The 23557-nt window shown below is 43.9% G+C and overlaps 1 protein-coding gene and 1 long non-coding RNA gene across 3 annotated transcripts in view; one reads left to right on the top strand and one right to left on the bottom strand.

Moving 5' to 3' along the window:
• Positions 1-23557, top strand: part of map1ab (microtubule-associated protein 1Ab) — a 36826-nt gene that overhangs the window by 9418 nt on the left and 3851 nt on the right. Inside the window, exons 3-6 of one of the 2 annotated variants that reach the window (XM_088297577.1) lie at positions 11734-11816; positions 11952-12089; positions 12678-22536; positions 23002-23234. In XM_088297577.1, the coding sequence (XP_088153703.1) occupies positions 11734-11816; positions 11952-12089; positions 12678-22536; positions 23002-23234 (10313 nt within the window). Of the gene's footprint in view, positions 1-11733; positions 11817-11951; positions 12090-12677; positions 22537-23001; positions 23235-23557 lie in introns of those variants that run through there. The other variant, XM_088297578.1, reaches the window with a different exon arrangement.
• Positions 3935-8938, bottom strand: LOC148334489 (uncharacterized). The gene is made up of 2 exons (XR_015844002.1): positions 8780-8938; positions 3935-8510 (listed from the first exon to the last, which is right to left on the bottom strand). It is a non-coding gene; the product is annotated as an uncharacterized LOC148334489 (long non-coding RNA).

Here is a 23557-nt window from a genome sequence, read left to right as displayed (position 1 = left end):
TTATTAAGTAGATCACTGTTGCTTGCTGCCACTATTAGATCATCTACCCAAATGATAATAATGATCACCTCATTTTCTATCTGTTTCCTGTATACGCAGTGATCAGATAGATTTCTCACAAAATTTCCTTGCTCTAGGTGATCATTTAGAAGCTTGTACCAGTTCCTTCCAGATTGTTTAAGGCCATAGAGGGATTTCTTTAGCCTATATACCAACTTCTCGCCTTTTTCTGATGTCTTTTCAAAACCCTCAGGCTGCTCTAAGAAGATTTCTTCATCTATCGGCGCATGCAAATAAGCTGTTTTTACATCCATTTGGTGGACGATGAGATTGTTTTGGACTGCTATCTGCATCAAAGCCCGTACAGATGTGATGTTAGCTGTTGGAGCAAACGTCTCATGGTAGTCAATGCCTTCTGTTTGACTGTAGCCCTTAGCAACGTATCTAGCTTTATATACTTTTCCTCTTTCTGAATTTTCTTTCAAGGCATATACCCATTTCCCCCCTATTAAGTTCCTGCTTTCGGGTAAAGAAACCAGTTCAAATGTTTCATTTTCTTGGAGTGACTGAATTTCTTCCTTCATTGCTTGTATCCATCCGGGTGCCTCGACAGACATCCGGGCTTCACTATACGTTTGTGGAACGTCACATATGGCTCTGTAACAATGATCAACGTTTGTGTTAGCAATATCGTTGTCATTGAGGTCTGTCAGATAATCATTTAAGTATTTTGGAGGATTCTTTTCTCTTTTTGGATAACGGTGGTTTATACCGTAATCAGGACTTGCATTTTTCGTTTTGTCACCTCGTGTTTCTGACGCCTCATCATACTGTGACGCATCTGTATTTATCATGCCCTCGTTCTCATTAAAGTCATGACTTTCACTGCCAACTTCGTGTGGTTTATCTTCAAAACCCTCAGTGTTAGAAAATGTACTCCTGCTTCCCATGATTTCTGAATCCAATTCATCTGTTTGTGTCTCTCTTTCCATGCACTTATTTTTGATGAATTTTACCAGTCTGTGTTTCGATACTTTTTCAGTTTGTGGGTTATACACCAGATATGCAGGGCTGTTTTTACTGTACCCCACAAAAATCCCCTTTTCACCTCTTGCATCTAATTTCTTGTGATTGTGCTTGTATACATAACATTCTGATCCAAACACCCACAGTTTGGAAAGATCTGGTTTTCTTCCTGTCATCATGAAATATGGAGTGTTTTTAACTCTGTCATTGTAACATCTGTTACGGATATGAGCAGCATTTTGGACAGCATAAGGCCACAGCACTTTTGGTAACCCCTTTTCTAATAACAGGCACCGTCCCATTTCAAAGAGTGTTCTCCATTGTCTTTCGGCTGTACCATTTTGGTGTGGAGAGTATGGGGATGAAGTTTCATGTCTAATTCCTTTATCCCTCAAGAGCGACTGAAAGGCATTGTTGGTGTATTCTGTACCATTATCCGATCTAATGCATTTAACACTGCCGTATGGGGCACTGTCAGCAAGAAATTTTTCTGTTGCTAATAGTGTGTCACTTTTGCTTTTGAGAAAATAAACAGACACGGCCCCTGAAAAATCGTCTATGAATGAAACTGCATACTTGTAACCATCCTGACTAGTTGGTTCAATGGGGCCTGCCAAGTCAGTGTGCACCATCTCAAGAGGTGCATTAGCTTTTGCATTCAATGTCCTATTTCTACTATTGATGAATTTTCCCTCTGTGCACACATTGCATTCTACTTTAGAGTCACCTGTAATTGTCATGCCCTTTACCACATTTGGCAATTTTAACACATCATCCATATTACAGTGTCCCAAAATTTCATGCCACGTTTTGACATCACAAGTCAGATTCGCATTGTCCTTTGACTTCATGTCAGTAAATGACTCATCATAGTTTTGTTCGTTGTGATTTACCGTTCTCACGAAGTACAGTCTTTCATGTTCCTCGACGTCGAAAACTGTTCCATCTTTGGTTATGAGTTCATTTTGTCCTTCCTTGAATGTTACTATGGCTCCATCCGACGTAGCTGCTTTCACTGACATGATGCTTTGAGGGTACGTTGGTATATACAAGGCTTTCTTCAACGTGACACCGACACATCTTCCTTTCGCGTCCTGGAGGAAGACCTTGGCATCTCCTCTTTTCAATGCAACATTGTTTTTCCTGGTTCCGTCTGCTAGTTCCATATAATGTCTTGCTGGGTTGAAAGTCTCATCAAACGTTGTGAATTTGTGTTCCTCATTTACAACATGTGATGTTGCTCCACAGTCCACCATTAATGCATTCCTTTTAGCATTGTATGAGAGATATTTGTGGTTGACCTTGAACACAAATGTCTCTTCCTCCTCATGATCCTGTTGTCTTTCTGCCGTTTGTTTTGCTTCATCTTTCATCTTGGTTTTTCTCCTGCATGTCTCATCACTGTGTGTAGCACTCCTGTGGTAGTTGCACCACTTCGTCACCCCTCTTTGGCGGCAATCTCTCACAAGATGTCCACGGTTTCCACATCCGTAGCAGACGACCGATGATATGTCTACTTTCATTACATTGTCTGTCTTTGTGTTAGAGTCAAACTTTTCCGTCTCCTCGTAGCTTCGTAGCCGACTTTTAAACTGTGCAAACGTTAAGTCATCGCTGCTTTGTGTAGTGTGGACGCAGAAAGGCTTGTATGTTTCTGGGAGGCCCTTCAGAATCATAGCTATTATCAGTCCATCACTTATTATCTCCTTTGCATTTCTCAAGGAGGTTACTGCCTTCTCAGCACGAATGACATAGTCGGTTATAGTTTCCTCAGTTTCTTTCTTTAAGGAAGTTAATTCCGTATACAGGGCAATAATTCTGGGCTTACCCTGACTCGCGTAATGGCCGCGTAGTATTTCCAACGCCTTTTTGCCGTCGTCTGCCGCTTCTCTCATCACCAATGACAGGCTTGTGTCGTCGAGAAACTGAATTAGCTCCGCGTAGCATTCTTCATTCTTTTGTGGATCGGGTGCGGCGGTAGACAGTATAGTGTCTTTCAATCCGAGTATCCTCAAATGGCCGAGGAACTTTACCTCCCAAAGTTCGTAGTTGTTTTCATTTCCGTCGAAAACTAACCGTTGCCATCTTCCTCCTCCTGTGCCGCGCCTGGGCCCATAACCTGTTGCGTTTGCAGCTTCGTATTCCATATTTCCTTTCGGCTCACCGCACCAACACAACACCACGACAAGTTTAGGATGTTTCCATCTTGCTGTTTATTTTTCAGTCACTCGACACAACATGTCTTCCCACAGCCAACATCCATAAAAGGCATTTCAACAAACGTAAAACGTCATCACGTAAACCACGCGAGATTTACGACAGTAACGAAAATATATGTGACATTCAACAAAATACACACATACCCAAATTTACATAATGACATATAATTAAATATATCATTACTTAAACTAAAGAATACCATGAGAGCATATAATTCAACAATTTGGTTGTGGCTGAAGTGCTTCTTCATTCTGATGATTCATTCATTCCCGTGGTGATGGCGCCTCACTGCAGTGGAACCACCTTCTGTGTGTGCGCGTGCGCGCGCGCGGGTGCGTGTGCCTGCTACATATGCGTATAGAAAAACATCAGTTAGTAATTGGTCAGTATTCAATCTGAGCGAGATGAAAATTGGGGAAGTGACTCAGCAAAACTTGTTAGCGTTCATATGCGCGTGCTTCGTGTGCGCGTGTGTGCGTGTATTTGTTTGTTCTTGATATTACGATAACGTGGTAACTTGACTTATCGTTCCGTGGCCAAGCAAGCGCAACTCAATTTTCTTGCAGAGCAAATCACCCCCCCCTAATGAAATGAATTCAAATGCCATTAATCCATTACAGCACAAAAACAAATAGCTCAATATTTGTCAAATACAAAAACACAATAATAAGAAATTTGAAGACATGAATTGCTTTTATAAAGTTTTATTCAACCAAAAGGCAGACTTGGATGTCTTAGGTGTGGAAGAGCAAACGTGATGAACAACAACAGAGTATGAAAATGATTGCACTTATTTATTACCTATAGACAATAAAGAAAATAAGATTAGACCTCTGGCAACAATTAACATGGAAGAAAACAAGAGAAAACGGAAATAGATTAACACGAAACAATGATTATATTAACGTTCTTTTTTTCCACACACGCACACGAACCCCACACACATATATATATATATAAAGTATATATATATATATATATATATATATATATATATATATATATATATATATACATACATATATTTATATGGAGTTCTTCAGGGAAGTTTTAGGTTTAATAATTTTCTATAAAGGTTAACAAAATGATCACGTACACACTCTGAAAATCTGAATTTGTGTAGAAAGACTACCTACAAGGGTGTAAGCTGTTTGCAGCTATGAAGGTGCAAGGAACAACTCTGCATTTGTCAATTCCTGCAGGTGGTATGGCAACTTTTACATTTCATAACTTCATGACGTTCATCACATGTCTCAATCAGTCGCAATTTTGAATGGAGTTCCTCAGGGAAATGTTTTAGATCTGGTAGTTTTCTATCAAGGTTGAACATTGCTTCTCCTTGTGGCAAAAAAAGTAATTGCAGCAAATGCCACTGACCTCTGACCACTCAAAGGAACAAAAGTTGCCACATACACACTCTGAAATTGAGTTAAAAGTCCTTCCCAAAAGAAGAGAATGATACCTGAAAAATGTGGGGAGCAACTCGGAATTTTTATTTTTTTCTTTGCGGATTGATCACATCCAAACGATATATTTCATCCACAAAGTGTCTCGTAAACCAGCTTCACGTTTATGAAATAAAGGACTTTGCCCAGCTGCACTTAGTAAGTCAGAATTTTCAATGGCGTTCCTCAGGGAAGCGTTTTCGGTCCCATTGTTTTCTAAAAACAGAAAATCTTTCGCTCATCTTTACCAGAAGGGTGGGAAATGTTCACATTAGTTTGTTTGCTTTTTCTTTTGACTTGGAGTGGGTAGATTAGCCGTTTTCTGCTCACTCTGGAGACACTGAGGCGTGCTTGCTCCAAGATTAGCAGCCGGCTCCTCGTACACCGGGATCACATGACCGAGCAGACGGCTCATTTAGATGAGGTCCATTGATTGAGATCATCTTCGCGGAAACACACACACACACGCACACCCCATCTCTGCTACATCCCATCTAATATGTCTAAGTAGCTTACGCGCTGAGCGTTTTGAATCGCCCGCAGGCCCTCATGACTCTTCCAGGACCAACTCGTTAACATACTTCATTAAGTCGCCTTATTAAAGGGTTAGCCCTCTTTTGTTTTTGTGGCTAAATGTCTGAATGGAGAATTTTGATGGCTTGCCAAATTGGGACTAAACTGTTTTTCATAAATGTGAAGAGAACCAACGCAATCTATTTCAGGACACTGGTGATAAAAATTTGAAATCAAGATTCAGTGGAAATAACAGGTTGATAAACTGTTTAAACTTCATAATAACAATAATGCACTGTCTGGACATGTCCGTGCATGTGAATAATCCATCGTAAGCTTCACATGCGCGCACGCACACACAAACACACACATAAAATATATACCGTATTTTCCGGACTATATGCCGCAAATTTTTTCATAGATTTTGAACCATGCGGCAAATACAACGGTGCAGCTTTTCTGTGACTTTTAATTTCACCGGTAGGGGGCGCTCTATAGTTCAGAAAAGACACAAAATAAATCGCGATTTTTTTTTTTCTTGGGTCTGTTCTGTTTTAATGAGCAAAGTTGTTGCCGTGCTAAAAGGCATTTTAACACAGACTAAAAATACACACGTGCTCACATCCAATCCGAGTGGGCATTATCTGTTAACTGGAGAGCAAAACAGGTTTTACTGCCGTGGCGCCAACTTTTCGAAGCAACGTTGCCTTTTTTTGATGGCGGCTTCCATCAGCTGCACGCTTTTTTTCGGCATACCGTGGAGTTGGGGTGGGCGCCACTGAGCCGCTACGTGCACGCTTCAGATAAGGCTTAATGTGGAAATTGTATTTAGGAACACGTTTTCCTTTCTTTTTTTTTTTTTTAGAGGCACTTCAACAACACTGAAAATTGTCATCCTACTCCTGCATACTTCAATTGTGAATACATTCAACATGCATTTAAATGATAATAAATTCATTTGTATTTCATTCAGTGATTCTTTTGGAAGCCACTAGAGGGAGCCCACACTTTGAGAATCACGAACAGCCAATGCGAGATTTATTCATACAAAACCTGAACATTTATGACAACACATTTTGACATCTTTATGAACTCGTACATTTATAGCATGATTACGTCTACACCATGTGTGTCTTTAGTTTTTCTAGGTTGTCATTTTGAAAGTTGTTTTTGTCCAGACTTTTTGTTCAATTCTTAGATATGAAATAGGCAGCACATGATGCTAGGTGTCTCATCGTATTCATGAACGCAATAATCTCAAGTCGATTGTAACCTTTAGACAACAAATCGGCCGGGACTGCAGGATGGAAATATGAAGGCAGATGTTTCTCCTAAAAAGAGGAGATAGCAAGCCAGGAGTTTCTGGAGTGGCGGACGACAATGGCGAGGATGGCGAGGAGATGAGATCGTGTACAATCTGTTTATTTTATATTAAAAGCAGCAGTAAATTCATTTCTCACCCCCTCCTTCTCTGCAGTGCTCCTTTTCCATCAAGGAGATGACCCTCCCTCGTTTTCTGCAGGATTTTCTTCCTGGGGCTGCAGAAACTGCTCAGCCACATTCTCTGTGTGTCCAGAGCACCCGTTGCAACACACGCAACTCGGATTGTGGAGGAACATTATGGTGACCGAGCAAAAAAAAAAAAGGCGAGAGATGAAATGAGCGCTAATGCTCGGGACTGATACATGGAGAGCCGCCGGCCGGCCGTCTGCCGCGGTCGAGCACGGCGCTATCTGCCGTCTCTGCTGGCGCAGAGCGGCGTCAGTCGACAACGATCCCTCCTTGACAAGCTGCCCCCTCAGGAGAGCCCACTTCCATCTTTGCTGTCCTCGCTAATCTGCTGACGTGGCCGTGCGCCCGACACGCCCAAATCCAAGCGTGACTGCAGGCGTGAACGTTCAAACACAGGCCCTGATTTATTGACGGTTTGCGTTTGGAAATGCGGGTTGTGCTCACAAACAGATGTGGATCACTAGTAAAAAAAAATCATTCTTTGACGTCTTTATCCGTCAATGGTATTAAATGAGTTCAATTGAAACATTGAAATGCTGGAAACAAAAATCACAACTCGTCCATTCAGCAATGCCAGTGTGAGGGGCTGACTTGGCGCCAGTCGCAAGAAGGAGTCATGCCATATCACAAAGCGTCTGGATCATAACAGCAGCAATTTTTTTTTCAGTTGGTGGTTCGTGGAACGGTGTTTTGTCAGATGCTTGTTACTTTTACGAACAATTGGTGGTTGGATCGTTGCTTAATTAACTTGTTCATTTGAACATGGCCGGTGTTGTTAATTTCCTAGTTGTTAATTAGTCAATGCATGGAGCTTGGCCTATCTGAGTTTGAGAGCCGGATTGCCTGGATTGCTTACTCGTCAATCACGTAGCGACGGACCATTCCAGAAAGAATTCAGCCTTGCGCCTCAACTCAAATGAGACGGAACCCATCTCTCCACATTGTGATATGCCATTTCGAAAACAGATTGAGAGATTATTTTCACCCTATTTTGCTGTCCTAATTTAAATCTAGACAGCATATCTCCAACGAGGCTTTCTTTGGAAATGGGATTGGATCGTCCTGCCTCTTTGAAAAGAAGCTGGGGGGGGTCATTCCCCAAGGGCCTCTTACCTCAGAAGGTGGCCTACTAATAGTTCTGCAGCCAATTTAACAGCCTGACACTTTTGAATGGATTGGCTTTTTTTAACTTAACACGCGCAAGGTCCCGTTTTCTTAATCTTGTCCTTACGTCACGGTGGAACGTGATCTTACGCTGTGTTTTCCGACCTCGACAGATGGAACGGCCCATTGCGGCGCATGCGAAGGTCACGGCGAAGGCGCTTTTCACATGATGGATGTGAAGTCGCCAGCGTTGAAGTCCACGAACATCTCTTTCTCTTTCTTTTTAGCTGTCTTCAAGTTGTGCTTGGTCATTTCTGCCCATAGCGAGGAATGCCGGCTTGTCGCATTGGACTCTGTGATGAGTCCAACAAGGGTGTTGTGTTGTGTTGTGTTGTCAGCAAATGCTGTCAACAATGATGTCGCTGTGGCGAATGAGACAGCTGAAGGACTGAGAAGTAGAATGAACTGAGGACACATCCCTGAGGTGTCCCTTTGCTCAGCATGAGAGTGGAGGAGGTATTGTTTGCCAGTCTTAGGTTCTCAGCTTTGAAACCAAAAGATGTCCCCTTCCCGGTTGTCAACTCGGGCCACCTACGCGAAAACCAGGAATCTACACAAGCATAGGCAAAAGGAACAGCAGCGACTTGCAGGAACTTGGACTCGGGAGCATTATTCATGACAAATGGCATCCTAGAACAGAGCATATAGTCAAAAATTATTTAAAAAAAAAAAAAGAAATCGGAAAATAAAAGTAAATAGTATTTTTTTTTCTGTCATGAGCTATTTTTGCATTTTTGTTCCTCGCTTTACCACATTAGCTTAGCAAAGTGAATATGACCTTTTGTTAGCATAACGGCCTGAGCCGTCGCCCACTCAGTTTTATTTATTTAGATGACGTCCCCATCCACAGAGGTTGACATGCTTTGAATAATGTCCAGAAATGGAATATGTCCAGATACCTGAAAAATGGATTGAAGTCCCGTGTCTAGAACTTTGGAGTCGTTCCTTCCCTTAGCTGGATGTCCGAAATGAAAATGCACGCATGCTGCTACACACAACGTGGTGTCAGACTCCAGAGAGATGTCTGCGTATGTCGTTCCAGATACGGCCTGCACGCCAAAGGCATTGTGGGTATTTACGCTGCTCGGAGGCGGGGTGGGGAATATTTGCGGTGGCCTGAAAGAGACACACACACACATTGTCTTGCGGATGTTTTGCAAACCTACTGTGTGTGTGCGCCATCAGCTCCTCCTTCAGGACATTGAGTGTGATGTCATCGTTGGCACGCCGCTTGGCCAACATCCTGCTGCAGGCTGGAGCGACAATAGCGGCCTTCTTTCACTCAGGGTGGTCGGCCCCCTCTTCTCGCCCCCTCTGTTTGCTCGCATTTGTTTGCTTTTGGCTCGTAGCTTCACTCTGCCTGGCAAACAACATGTCACCAAAGTGCAAACTTCTGTCAAAACAAAGACATCGAGCCCCCGTTTAGGACACTCACAATATAGAGAGTCCACATAATCACCATTTTTTTAAAGATATTTTTTGGATCTGACACGCTTAGAATATTGATACAATACAACTTTTTTTCTATAGCGCCGTAACAAAGCGCTTTCAGAGAGGGGGCGGGGCTCGCCTAACATTTAATGGGAGCTCATTCCATCGGGAAGGACCGGCAACAGAAAAGGTTAAAAATCTCCGGCCCCCACTCAGCAATCAACCCGACCGAATGGGAGACGCGAGTGTCAGCTTTTAAACTTGGCAACCCCTCTTTTTAACCAATGCGGAATACTCAGTCCAGGTTCCCGCAGCTGTTCTGGTTCTGATACAATCACCGCCAAAAGTCGAAAATTGACAGCCAGACTTCATCGGCGATTCCTAAAGCATCGTATTGTTCATCACTTCACCTCATCACAGTGTTGGACATGTGGAACACACTATCTGGAGCAGTCTCCTTTAAACGGAGCGCTCTCATTTAGGGAATTGTCGTGGGTATTTTTATCAAACGGGTCAGCTGAGGAATAAAGAACAGAAGCAGCCACTTCATTTTGACCAGGGATGGGCAACTTAAATCAAGGAGGGGGCCACCAATTTTTTTTATCATTTCTGCTGAGCAGGGAGGCTCATAAGGCAACGTTTTTCTGTCATTTTAAATATGGACAAAATACATGTATGTACAGAATGTAAATATATTTAATTTTTCATGGATAAAGAATTTAGACTTCAACAACATAGTCTTGAACAATAAAAAAGAAAAACACGTACTGAGATTTTAATTTTCCAGTAGAAGGCTTCTTGTGCACGCATAAAATTGCCATTTAAATATGACACAAAACTGCTGAGCAGAAAACAACATCAACAACATTTTAATATTATTCAGGTACTATGTTTGTCCTGCATGTCATTCCAAATCCACCCCAAATTATTCGGCTTATTCACATCGTAGTATGATGCAGTTTAGGACCCTGTTTGCGCGCAACGAAGAAATGTCTGCCCTCTAGTGGTGAATGGGCTAATTGCATGTTGTAACAATTTTGGGCGGTTGTTGTTCATTTTCTTTTCTCGGTTTATTGTGATATACAATACCGAGCTAATTTCTTTATTTTGAAACAACAAGAAAATGTGTTTTGGGAGGCTGAAACCGATTAATGATATTTCAGTTCATTTCGAGAGGAAACATTAATTTGAAGTAGCCTAAGAGTAAATTGAGTCATGGAAGTTAATTAAACTCTGGTTTAGGTTTCGGAGTAGGGTTTCAAATTCTGCTACTAATTTCAAAGTAGGGTTCTAAATTAGAGTTAGGGAATCAAATTACGGTATTAAACCTGGTATTGGATTTCAAGGAAGGCATTTAAACTCAGGTTAAAGTTTCAAATTAGGGTTTTAAACCTAGTTTAGGATTTCAAATTATGGTTTTAAATTATGATTAAGATTTCGAAGTAGGTTTTTAAACTTGAGTTAGATTTTAAAAGTAGGGTTGTAAACCCGGGTTAGGGTTTCAAAGTTTAGAACCCATTGTGGCCCACCAATCCAAAAGTTTGCCCAACCCTGGTCTACAACATTGTGAATAGTAAAAAAAAAAATTAATAAATGATACACTTATCAATAAATATTTGTACCAAAACAGTTGAGGATTAAATCATTATTTATGCTACCGAGTATATGGAGTCGATTGTGGATGAGGATGACAAATTCCGATTTCAATGCCCAGCAGACTCCCGTGGCCTATTTCCAACTCATGTTTTTTTAGCGTCAGTGCACAAGTGGGTTGCTCGTCTCCATATAGTGTTTGGCCTGAATACGAGATAGAAAGGAGCACGGTTAAAGGGGACGTAATATGCAAAAGCGACTTTTTAATTGCTCACATACAAATTGTCGGGTCTCTGGAGTGCTCGGCCGCCTATCAAGCGTGTAATTACACTCACCGAGTCAATTGTTCGTCAGAAAATGTGACTTGCAGCTAGCTGTTCAGTTTTTCAATAATATCACCACCACCCAATGTTTTCTTCAGCCATGATTCCGCAGTTTCCGTTTTCATGTCCAAGCAGGACAGCTCCCCAACGCCCGATGATTTCAATAGTGCTGGCTTTCGGTTTTGGGTTCAGTCTGAGCTGTAGTCTTCCTGTGTGGCGTTTGCATGTTCTTCCCGTGCTTGCGTGGTATTTTTTTTTCCTGGTACTCAAAAACATGTATGTTTGATGATGATGATGATCATTGATGGTGCTTAATTGTCCATAAAAGTGATTGTGAGCGTGAATGTTGTTCGACATGCACCTTTCAATCGGCCGGCAACCAAACCAGGGTGTTTTCGTTCTCTCGCTCGGTTTCAGCTTGGATATTCTCCAGGTCACTTGGCCCTAATTAAGCATTAAATAAAATCTATGGATGGATTTCAATGGATTTGAATGTTTGCCTGCAGGACAAAGGACTCTACACCACCGGAGTGATGTCCTAGAGACGGTGGTGCTTGTCAACCCTTCGATAGGCACTGTCATAGCAGAGGTGAGCTTCGTCCCAAACCGGCCACCGTATTAACGTTACGTGGATGGACAAAACTGTCCTTGTTTTGAGTGAATTCCTCTTTTCAATGTAAAAAGCATACATGTCCTAATGGTGGTCTATCTTTGTGGTTCCCAGATCCAGTCTCTCATTGCAGACTCGGCGGGGCACAAGCTTCTGGTCTTGAGTGGTCCCAGCTCCGATCACGGCGGCCTTCTTCTTCAAACAGGGGTCTTCACCTACGACACTTTTGCGAGTATATTTTCTGATCCTGGGGTGAGTCTCAGATCCTTTCCTGTTTTGAACATGTTGATTAAATTGTTTGCTAAAGACAGTCGTTCTATAATAGTCATTGAAATAACTTGAAATGGATAAAAGTAATCATTAATATACTTTGTAAATATACGGAAAATTAATGACAAAAATCAGACGTTTGCTTTCTTTTTGGACCAAAAAAAACGTTTAAAAACAAACAAAATCAAAATGGTCCTCACTAAAGTGATTGTACCCTTAAATTAATATGGTATTTTGTTGCCCAAACTTTCGAGGCAATCAATGCAATCAAGTGTCCTCCAACTGAATTATGACATCAAACCATCCTAAAATTGCCAAAAGTGGCTCAGAAACAAACATCAGACTGCTCTAAAAAGTCCAAATCAATGTTCTAATGAAGATGTGTGGAAGTAGTTGAAATCCCTCAGACCTGAGACCCGGTGGGGAATTAAAATTAAAATTAAATTGCTTTGTTCCAAGCCATTTTGATTAGTTTTTTTCCAAAATAAGCCCCTCTACGGTACAAAGTCAAAATGAAAATATGAACAACATTATTACATTATTACAGTTCTTCTTTTGTTCCTCCTGCAGGTCGTTGAACTACTCGGCCCATCCATCCCCAAGCAGCAGGCTACACTTACTGTGTCCTGCCGCGGGGAGGTGGGCTGGAACTCCCTGGGACAGCAGCAGACCCTGCGGGAGTTCCTGCATTACAAACTAAACCCTGAGCCTGTCATCCTCAAGATGGAAGGGGTCACAGAGTTCACGGAGTACATCTGCGCGACAGTGGACGTCCCCTCGCCCTTTGACCTCCTTGAGCCACCGACATCCGGAGGTTTCCTGAAACTGTCTAAGCCGTGCTGCTACATCTTTCCTGGTGGACGCGGAGACTCCGCTCTCTTCGCTGTGAATGGCTTCAACATTTTAGTCGATGGTGGCTCTGAACGCAAATCATGCTTCTGGAAGCTGGTCCGCCACCTGGACCGTATCGACTCCATTCTGATCACTCACATCGGTGCCGACAATCTCCCTGGGATCAATGGAATCCTCCAGAGGAAGCTAGCGGAACAGGAGGAGGAGGGCTCTCAAGGCTCCACCAACGGTAGCAATTGGCTCAAAAACCTGATCTCTCCAGAACTTGGTGTGGTGTTTTTCAATGTGCCAGAGAAATTACGCATGCCAGAATCTAATCTTAAAGTCAAACGGAGCATAGAAGAAGCCTCGCTGACTTTACAGTACCTTCACAAACTTGGAATTAAGCCGGAGCCCCTCTATCGAGTGGTCAGCAACACGATTGAGCCCATTACCCTTTTCCACAAGATGGGAGTGGGCCGGTTGGATATGTACGTTCTCAACCCTGTCAAGGAAAGCAAAGAGATGCAGTTCCTCATGCAAAAGTGGGCTGGCAACAGCAAAGCAAAAACAGGCATTGTTTTGCCAAATGGGAAAGAAGGAGAAATATCTGTGCCCTACCTGACATCAGTGACTGCCTTAGTTGTCTGGCTTCCCGCGAACCCGACAGAAAAGATTGTCAGAGTTCTCTTCCCAGGAAACGCACCTCAAAACAAGATATTGGAAGGCCTGGAAAAGTTAAAGCACCTTGACTACTTGCGTTATCCAGTAGCAACGCAAAAAGATATTGCTTCTGGAGTGCCTCCTTCTGTGGTAAAGCAGACAAAGTTAAAACAAAGAACAGAGAGCAAAGAGAGCCTTAAATCTTCACCGAAGACAACTGCGAAGGCCACCAAGGAAAAAACAGAAGGACCAGATGATGCTGGCACCGATACAAAGAGTGAGACTGTGAAGGAAAACCTTTCTGCCAAAAAAGAACAGAAAAAGCCAACAAAAAACATCAAATCTAAATCTGACATGCCAGAAAAGAAGAAACTTCTAAAGGAAAAATCCTTGAAAAAGAACCCCAAGGAAAGGGTGTCCAAGATGGATGAGAAAAAGGACAAAGAGAAGAAAGAGATCAAGAAGGTCAAGAAAGAGGAGTCTGCCAGAAAAGATGACAAGAGAGACGTTAAATCCAAAGAGGACAAGAAAAAAGACCCATCCAAACCAGAGCTGAGGAAAATAGCAAAGCCGGACCTCAAACCTCTCACGTCAGAAGTCCGAAAGACATTACACAAAGCTAAAGTGTTGAGTAAAACAAAAACTGGAAAAATAAAACCGGCAAAGGCTGAATCGAAGCCAGAGAAAACAAAGCCTAAAGAAGAAATAGACATAAGTAACGAAAGTTTTCAAGCTGAGCCAACACAGAATGAAGTTTCCCCCCCTGGAGACCTCCCCAAGGATGTTGAAGTGATCAAAGAAGTAGCTGTAGATGATCTAGCAGCACCAGCATGTCGTGATGAGGGTGAATTGCAGACGACAGCTCAAAACTTTACCCAAGAGAAGCCACAAGAACCAGAAAGTCTACTACTACCTACGACAGAGTCTCCTGGAAAGGAGGAACCACTGCTAGTGAAAGCTGATGGGGAGGCAAAACACGACAACCAGAAAGAATTGGAAGAGACCCAGATGTATGAGGACGAGGGAGCTGCATCTCAGGATGAGGAGGAGGATGAAGAAGATGCTCCAACTGCTGAGGCGAGGACAGAGGAAGAGGACGAGGAGGAGGAGGAGGAGGAGGATATGGGAATTGGTGAAGAGGAAGAGGAATTTCAGTTGAAGGAGCATGACGGTATGGACAGAAAACATGAAACTAAAGAAATGGGGACATCAGAAACTCTGTCTTTAGCAAAGGTTGACACAAAAGAGGATGAAGAGGATGAAGAAGAGCCAGTGGAGAAGGCGGAACTGGAGGAGGTAGAAGATTTAGATGTGATAGCAGATGAAGAAGTCACCAGTGAAGGTGTGGCTAAAGAGACGCCCGTCAGGGAAGGCAAAACCGACACCTTAACCCAAGCTGAATTTGAGGAGGAAGAGGATGAAGAAGAGGAAGAGGGTTATCTTTCCCACGTGGGAGGGACTACAGCACCCATAAGGACAGTAACTCCTGGAACTGGAGTGGTCGAACCCATTTCCTACATCCAAGACGAGACCATTCCAGGCTACTCTGAGACAGAACAAACCATCTCGGATGAGGAGATTCACGAGGAGGCAGAGGAGAGGATACCACACCTTCAATATGACATTGGTTCCAACGATGTCTTGGTTCCAGATCAGACTGGATCATTTGTTAACATTCACGGCATGCGGGAGATGCAGGCTTCAGTCATCCCTGGGAAAGCTTTGATGCCTGGCGTTCAGGAGCAACTGTCATTGTTTACCAACATATTTACTGCGCCTCTGGCAGAGGAAGAACACGTGTCTTCTGCAACGTCCATCACCGAGTATGACAAACTGTCCTCACTGCCCACTTCTCTTGCTGAAGACCAGTCGGTGGCATCCACTGTAGCTCCTGAAGAGCCAGTAAAAAACAGAATGACAAGTGAGCCACTTCTCTCATCTGGAACACTTTCACCATCGTCTCTTGAAGACAAGTCGCCTTCGGCCGACGTGCAGCTTCCCCTTGAAGATGCAAAGATGGCTGTTAAGCTTCTTGATTCCCATGAAGATGATGATGAAGAAGAAGAGGAAGATCAGACTCCCAATGTTGATATCTCACGAGAAAAACTTCAAGAGGGCTATGCCTTATCCCAAAAAACAATGTGCAAAGACAAGGATGTTGAAAAGCAGTCTGGCTGTGCTTCTTCTGTTTCCAAGTCAATAGAAGAGGACAAACCAGTCCACTTTCCAGTTGAAGAGGAGAATATTGATGCAGTGGCCTCCAAAGGTGTTTCATCAGTTGTGCCTACCAGGCCTTTTGGCTCAGACTCTGTTACCTCAGAAAGCGAGGAGCGTTGTTTCAGTCCGGACGACATCACTGTCAAATTGGCTTCTCCGACACAATCAGGACCACCAAGCGCATCTCAATCTCCCCTTCGACATTCACCTGTGGGAGCATTTCCGGATTTGGACCTCCACAAGATTGACACCTCAACTGAAGACAAAAGCGGGAAGAATAAAGCGGAGCAAAAAGACACAGCAGTGGAGGACAAACCTTTCGACAAGGTCTTGACGGATATTGTGGCTGTCAAGGAGCCTGAACAAGGCACCGAAAAGCCGAGAACTAATAAAGATGAGCCCGCTGCAGAACTTCAACCGCCTGTGTCAGGACGTAGCTCTCCCACCTCCCATAAACAAAGTGATGGAGAGCAGGATAAATCTCCAGAGCGATGCACCTATTTCCTTGGTGATGGTGATGGTAAGAAACACATCTTAGATGATAATAAATCAGAAGTGAAAACACTTGACACAGTGGAACAAGAAGATGCTGTTTCTAAATTTCAACAATTGGAGGATGCGCAGAAACCCAAATATGTTCTCCCGGATGATGTTTGCGACATTTCTCCCCCTAAGGAAGACACGGTCGTAAAAGATGTTAAACCTGTGAAAAAAGAATCATGTGATGCCTTCATGAAAGATGATCTTAAAGAGCGCGGAAAAGAAACCAGTCTCTTAACTAAATCTCCCAAAGAAGTAATGGTTGCTTTTGGGGATGAGGATGAAGACCATGACCTGAGAACCATGGAAGAAGTCAACAAGACAGAAGCTGTTTTGGCTGAAAGTAAAGGAATGAAACAGGAGGAGAGAACTTATGAAATTGTTGCCGCAAAACCTGAAGTAAAACAGATTCAAATTGCTCACAGCACAGAGGCAAAGGATGATATTTCAATTCAAAAGCCTTGTGTGAATGAGAAGCACGGAATGATTTCTAAGGATGAAAGAGTGGATAAGACGTTCAAAGATGATAAAGTAGAAACCGGGCTCACCGCACACGAGCAGATGGAAAAAGACGCGTCCAATACTCTGTTGACTGAAATCTCCAAAGAAGACATTACGGCCGAAGACAAGGATCAAGAGATGACATCTGCTACACGAGCAAATTTAGAACAACCACTTGCAGTCAAATCTGTTCAACCAGAAAACGTGCTAGATGACTTTGCTGCTGCCGTACCCGCTTACGTGGACATGACAAGCAAGATAAAAGAAGCTGAGCAAACCACCGTGCAAGATGACATTCATGCTGGGAAAGATGAGGACAACTTGGACACCATCACTGACAAACCCTCCGAGAAGGAACAAGTGGCCATTGTGGATCAAAGTCTTGGTATCAAATCTATGGAAGAAGAAACATGTCGAGGAACAAGTAGCAAAGAGGAATGCAAAGGTCCCATTGAAGTAAAAGCAACAACAGAAGTGGAAACGAAGCTTGATTCAGAAGAGAAACTCAAAAAGGTGGACAGTAAGGAGACACAAAAAGAAGAGACTCATGATAAGAATAAACATTCTGACGATGTACCAAAGAAAGAGGAAATGCAAGATGTTCATGTTGTTTTGACCCACTCTACGAAAGATGAAAAGAGCCCCGTTAGTGAAAAACAAGCTGACGATATCAAAGAAATAGAAGCTTTAGAGGAAGTAACAGAAATGACAAAAGGTGGCAAAGATGCCCCGGTAGAGTGCTCAGAGGATCAAAAGCAGGAACATGTCATATCTGAAGCTATCAGTGAGAAATTGGTGAAAGATGCCGTTAAGCAAGTCATTAGTGAAGATGAAGTCAAGAAAGGAGAGCCCTCCGTCGGTCCAGAGAGAGAAAAATTAGATCCAAGAACTAAATCACAAGAGGTTCAAAAGACTCCTGAGGCGGAGGTGGATGACTTCCTCGCCCAGGGCACGGAAGAGAAGGCTAATGAAAATATAATTGGAGAGAAAGACTTTGACACACTAACTGCAGCTCCAAAACAGCAGGCAAAAGAATGTGATGGAGTTGTAAAAGTTGTCATCAGTTGCAATGAAAAGATGGAGAAAGAAAAGGATGATGCTCATGTTGCCGAATTGAGCAAGGAACAGAAAATGGAGAATGAACAAGAGAAAGAGGCAACCTCTGAGACAAAAGATCTCTGCGAGCAAAAGATCAAATCAGAAGACTTAAGAAACACATCTGAAATGAAGGTGGAAGACATCAGCAGAAAAGAGAAAGCTGAGGCAGAACACACCAAGGAGGAGAAATGGGAGCGAGAGGAGTTGCAGGAGAAAGACCTCGACAAAACCTTGAAATATTCTACACAGGACACATTCGGAGACGCATTGTTGGTTTCCAAGTTAGACCAAAAGCCCACCTTTCTGGTCCAGTCCTCTGACGAAGACCAGGAAGAGGAGGAAGAATATATATGTATGGGCTCAAGACCTTTATCGGTTGATCAGAGAAAATCGGAAACTCATTCCAACTCTGCAGGCCAGACGTCTCCATTAAGCAACCAAACTGAAGAGGCCACACCCAGACAGACTGTAATAGTAATACCAACTCTTACAATGCAAGAACCTTCACTGGATGAAGACAGCAAAGAGGTTTTAACAGACGAATGCAGTCTTTCTTCCAATGATGCTGAAAAACCTGGAATGACACATTCACTGAGCCACACAGAGCCATCCTCAGCTACTGACTCTGTAAAGGGGGAGACAACTGCTACTGAAAAACAAGAACCAACCTCTGATCATTCATACCCTAAATCAGAACCAGATTCCAGCTCGAGTCCTGAGAGCCAGTCCAAAGTCCAAACTCAAATTTGTCCCGGGATTACTGGTAAGACAGCGCAAGAGTGGAAGCCTGCCAAAGAGGCAGAGCGGGAAAGGGAAGGAGAACGAGAGGCGGCTTCTCCAGGATTTTCACAGCCTTGTTCATACTTCTTATTGGACAAAGATTCTGATGACAGCAGCCCGACTGATGGTTTGAAAAAAAAGGAGAGTACTGATAATGAACTACAAGACCAAAGCAAAACTGTTGCTGCATCCAAATATGATCCATATGAGAAGCCCATCCCAAAAGGTCCTACTGCTCGAGAGGGGACAGATGTGGTGGAAGGTCATCATTTTGACATTAGCGTGGACGATAACAGGAGAACTAGCCAAACAGAGTCAGCCATGTTCCTACATGAGGATCAAGTCAAAGAAGAACCAGTGTCGTTAAGTGGAATTGGCTACAGCCCACAGAGTGATAGCCACCAAAGTGCCTCACCAGAACCAGAAAACAGAGAGAAAGGGCAAGAAGAAGAACGGGAAAGAGAAGAAATTGCAGACATGCCTCCTGCTTACAAGAGCTTTTCAGCTTTGAATATGCAAGACAATAAAATTTCCCAAGAGTCTTATAGTCCCAAAGAGGACAAACCAGAAAAATCGGAGAAAGAGAAGGAGGATATGGAGGGAGGATCTTCAGGATCGTTTCATAGAGGAGAAAGGGATGAGGCGTCCACTGGTGCTGCTCTTCATTCCACAGGGCAGCCGTCAAAGCAAGTGGAAACGTGGAACCAATCAGATCTCAGTACTCCAACCACACAAAAAGACACTGCAAAGAAGGAGACGGAAAAATCACTGAAAGACAAAACTGACTTCTCGGATCAGGAAGGCTCTCCATCTGGTCGGCGCTCACCGGCAGAAAAAAATATTTTACCACTAGGTGCTTCATTGTCTGAAAGGGAAGAGCAAGCTGGTGAACCGAGTGCAAGCTTGGGCTCCTGCAGTTTGAAACACACAATAGATGATAATATTCTTGCCTCAGACAACAGTCATGCCATGTTGGACTTCCCCGAAGGCAAAGAACCCCCACCCGATGTCCGCTTACTGGTAGCTGGGGAAGATTTCAATGTTGATGATGATGATGATGAAGAAGATGATGATGATGAGGAAGAGGAGGAAGATGAGGATTCAAGTGATGTTGAGATGGAAAAAGGTGCCAGGGAGCCGTCTGAAAAAGAAACCTGCGGGCGTAGTCCAGATGATAATACAACACCCTCTGAAGACTCAAACAAAACCTCGCCTGAATTGAGCTGCCTAAAAGACGAGAAGGCCTCGAAAGCGACACCTGATGATGCCGTTGTTACGTCCAAGCAGAACTCAAGTAAAATATTACAATCTGGTGACGCAAAGCTTCCTGAGACGGAAGTTGTCTATGGAGCGACAGCTGCTGGTATGACCAAACCTCCTGAGACCAAGAGTGAAGGCCAAATAACTACATCACCAAGCACAAGTGCTGTCAAACTAGAAAACATCTGCTTGGCTACTCCAAATGAGCCAAAACCACGAGAAACACAGCAGGACAAGACGTGTTTATCCCCAGAGCCAGAAACCCCAACAAGGGATGTTGCTTCCTCCGAAGTCCAGCTGTCAGAAAAAAAGGATGGAGATAATGAATCTCTCTCGCCGCTATCAGAAACACGTAGCCAGTTCTCAACCACAAGCAACCTCAGCCCCTCAATTTCAGCAGGTTCATCTCACCAACCGACGTCAACATCTATGCCTGCCTCTGGTCTCTTTGCTCTGCACACTGGAAGCTATGCTGATATTGGACTGAGTGAACCTGAAAGATACTCTGAGGTCAGTCAAGAAGGTCCGAAAGATCAGCAGCACCAAAGCCCGTCAGATGTACGTCAACGAGTAACCTTAAGTGACGACCAATATTACAGAGGAGACAACCAAGAGGAAAGTGTGACTCCGATGCAAAGCTCAGATCTGACAGCTAAAAATGAGAACCAGCTTCCCTCGTTGCCTTGCACCTTCGCCACCTCCTCAGACAGTTATGCATCACCCTTCTCAAGTTTTGGCCAGCATTTAGAAGACGGTGCTCAAAAGTTTGCAAGCGCATCGAGCAATGTGCCATTTTACACTAGCGGGCCTGTAAGCTCTGCCTCTGGTGGCCTTCAGAGAGACGAATACATGGAAGTGATGACGAAACCTACAAAAGAGGATTGGCAGGCTGAGGAGACCAAATTGTCATCATCTGTTGTACCAAGTATTGAATCCTCAAAACTAGCAGACATTTTCTCCACTTCAGAAGCCAGTTTTGATGTCTCTTCACAAAGGGCTGAACCCTTTGACAGGACTCTTCAAGGGACAGCAGAAGGTCTCATTTGTGACTTTGACAGACAAAAAAAGTCTGAAGAGAAGGACACTTTTTCATCACTAACCTCGGCACGTTTGACGGAAAGTACTTTAAACACAGCAGACGCAAAGACTGAGTCATTACCAGAAGTGCGAACGCAAACAACTCATTGCGCTGTCTCAGTTACTTCCGCAAGTGCAAGTGGTGCTATAAACACCTCATGTGCCCTCACAGACACTCCCAAAGCAGAGGAGGGAAAGCAGCCAAGTGTGAAGACACCACATGACGAAAAGGCGGAGACTACGATCCATGCTGAAGTGGGTCAGGAATCCAGAAAAACAGACACTGCTGAAGGACAAATGGGAGCAAAGTCTGCAGAAGATGTCACTGAAAAGATGAACGCTGCAGGTGTAGATGTCAAATCGGAAGGAGAAGCTGACTTCCCAGAGGCCAAGCAAAGCTTGTTGGCCAAGCTACCAGAAAGAATGGAGGCAAGACGAAAGAGTAGTATATCGGATTGGGAGTTGCTTCAAAAGCCTGATGATTTCCCAAGTGCCCCTCCGCCAGGTTACGGTGATCAAGAAGAGGAAGCCTTTGAATGGATGGTGCGCATCCACGGTGAATCCTCAAATGCAAGCTCACTCACAGGAGCATCGAGCAAAGCAAAAACTGATCGGCCATCGGACTTGAACACGGGAGCCACTTCGGCCTCCTTTCTGGCAGATTCTTCCTATGAAGACAAACAGCGTAAAGGAGAACTCTCTCCTTCCTTCATCAATCCGAGTCCACATCAGTTTTCTGGTGAAGAGGAGGACCAAAGTGACCACTCCCAGGAGGGAGGCGATGCAGGCCACGAGCAAAAGTCTGTTAAAAGAAAGTCACACAAGCAACGGCGGCATCACGGAGACGCCAGTCATCAGTTGTCTGGTTCCGTCTCAGCTGGACTGACCGCAGCTTTAGCCGGAGAGGAAACTCCTTCTACATCGGTGAGTGAGTCCTTGCCTTCGCAGTCTGATTCTGATGTGCCGCCAGGGACTGAAGAGTGTCCGTCCATTACCGCGGAAGGTAACCTGGACTCAGATGAAGACGCTGAACATTTGCCTGCGGACAAATTTTCTGCCTCAGGTGCTGCCGGTGGCCAACGTCCCTCGTCACAGAGGGCAGCTGAGCAGACGCACGATCCCCCCCCTACCTCAGTGAAAGACCCGCCTCCGCAACCTCCCCATCCAGATGCGTGCATGGTGGATCCAGATGCTGTCAGCGGCACAGAAAAACTTCTCAAGAAGGACCTGAAGGCCACCAAGGGCCTCAGGAAAACCAAACCCAAATCGGCTTCTCCTGCTCGGAAGGGGGACGTCAAGAAGAGGTCCACCACGCCGGTGAAGCAGGCCCACAAGGACAGATCAGCATCCCTCTGGAGGAAGGACCCGGAGAGGAGCTCCAAGCTGGTGAAGATGTCAGAGAACCAAGGTTCACGGAGTGACATCCTCAAGGGCCTCATCAATGGCGTGAAGAGCAGTTCAGGTGCGTTTTATCTTTAAAAGAATCTGATGCTGGTTGTGCAATTATTTATTATTCATGAAGATTCCAAGCAGTGTTATTATAATTTTGGAATTTTTATGATAGTTAGGCTTTATTTCATTCTGAGTTTTATTCATTTATTTGTTTTATTTTTTTAAATTTAGTTAGTTTTAACTAGGCTTCAGGGTGGGATTTTTTTAGTTTTTATTAGTTTCAGTTTTTTCAAAAACACTTAGTTTTAGGATTTTAAAAGAAGTATTTTTCACATCAAAATGAAAGAAAACCTCTAAGTTTTGTGAAGTAGAAATTCATCCAAAATATTATTTTAAAACGTACAGGGTACAGCTTACGGTTTTAACAGTCCACAAACTTTGAACCACAATAAGTGTCGCGCATACCATGGCTGAGTTAAATGTCCGGAGCATGAAGATGACTGATTGGGTAAGCTGATTTTGTGTGCATGTTCAGGAAACAACTCCCAGAAAGCCCCTTCCGCTGTCCCACCCGGACCGCCGGTCTACGTGGACCTGGCCTACGTGCCGAACCACTGCAGTGCCAAGAACGTAGACCAGGAGTTCTTCAAGCGCGTGCGGGCAGCCTACTATGTGGTGAGCGGGAATGACCCAAGCGGTGGGGAGCCCAGCCGCGGGGTCCTGGACGCCCTGCTGGAGGGAAAAGCTCAGTGGGGCTCCAACCTGCAGGTACACATGCAGCTGCTATTTTATGGGTCAAAATGCTTTCTTGTGTAGCTTGCACTGTAGTTTTTTATCTTTATTGAGAAATGTTGAATTTTGTCATCAAGACGCGTTCATCACCTTCAACGCAAGGCCTGCGAAAAGGCCTTACTGTCATCATCTCGTGATCTGATTGGCGATCGTAACTGTCTAGCAACTATAAGAGCCCCTTCATTCAAACACACACACACACCTACACACGCCCACACGAGTGTATCTGAAGGTCTCGGACGAAGCGTGTTACTGGTATTATGAAATCTGCCTGGCAACACAAGCTAGCTGAATTTTGA

Source organism: Idiotropiscis lumnitzeri, chromosome 6, assembly GCF_059441095.1.
Source record: "Idiotropiscis lumnitzeri isolate Australia: NSW breed Sydney's pygmy pipehorse chromosome 6, RoL_Ilum_1.0, whole genome shotgun sequence".
NCBI classification, from domain to species: Eukaryota; Metazoa; Chordata; class Actinopteri; order Syngnathiformes; family Syngnathidae; genus Idiotropiscis; species Idiotropiscis lumnitzeri.
This window is presented reverse-complemented; position numbering and strand designations above follow the sequence as displayed.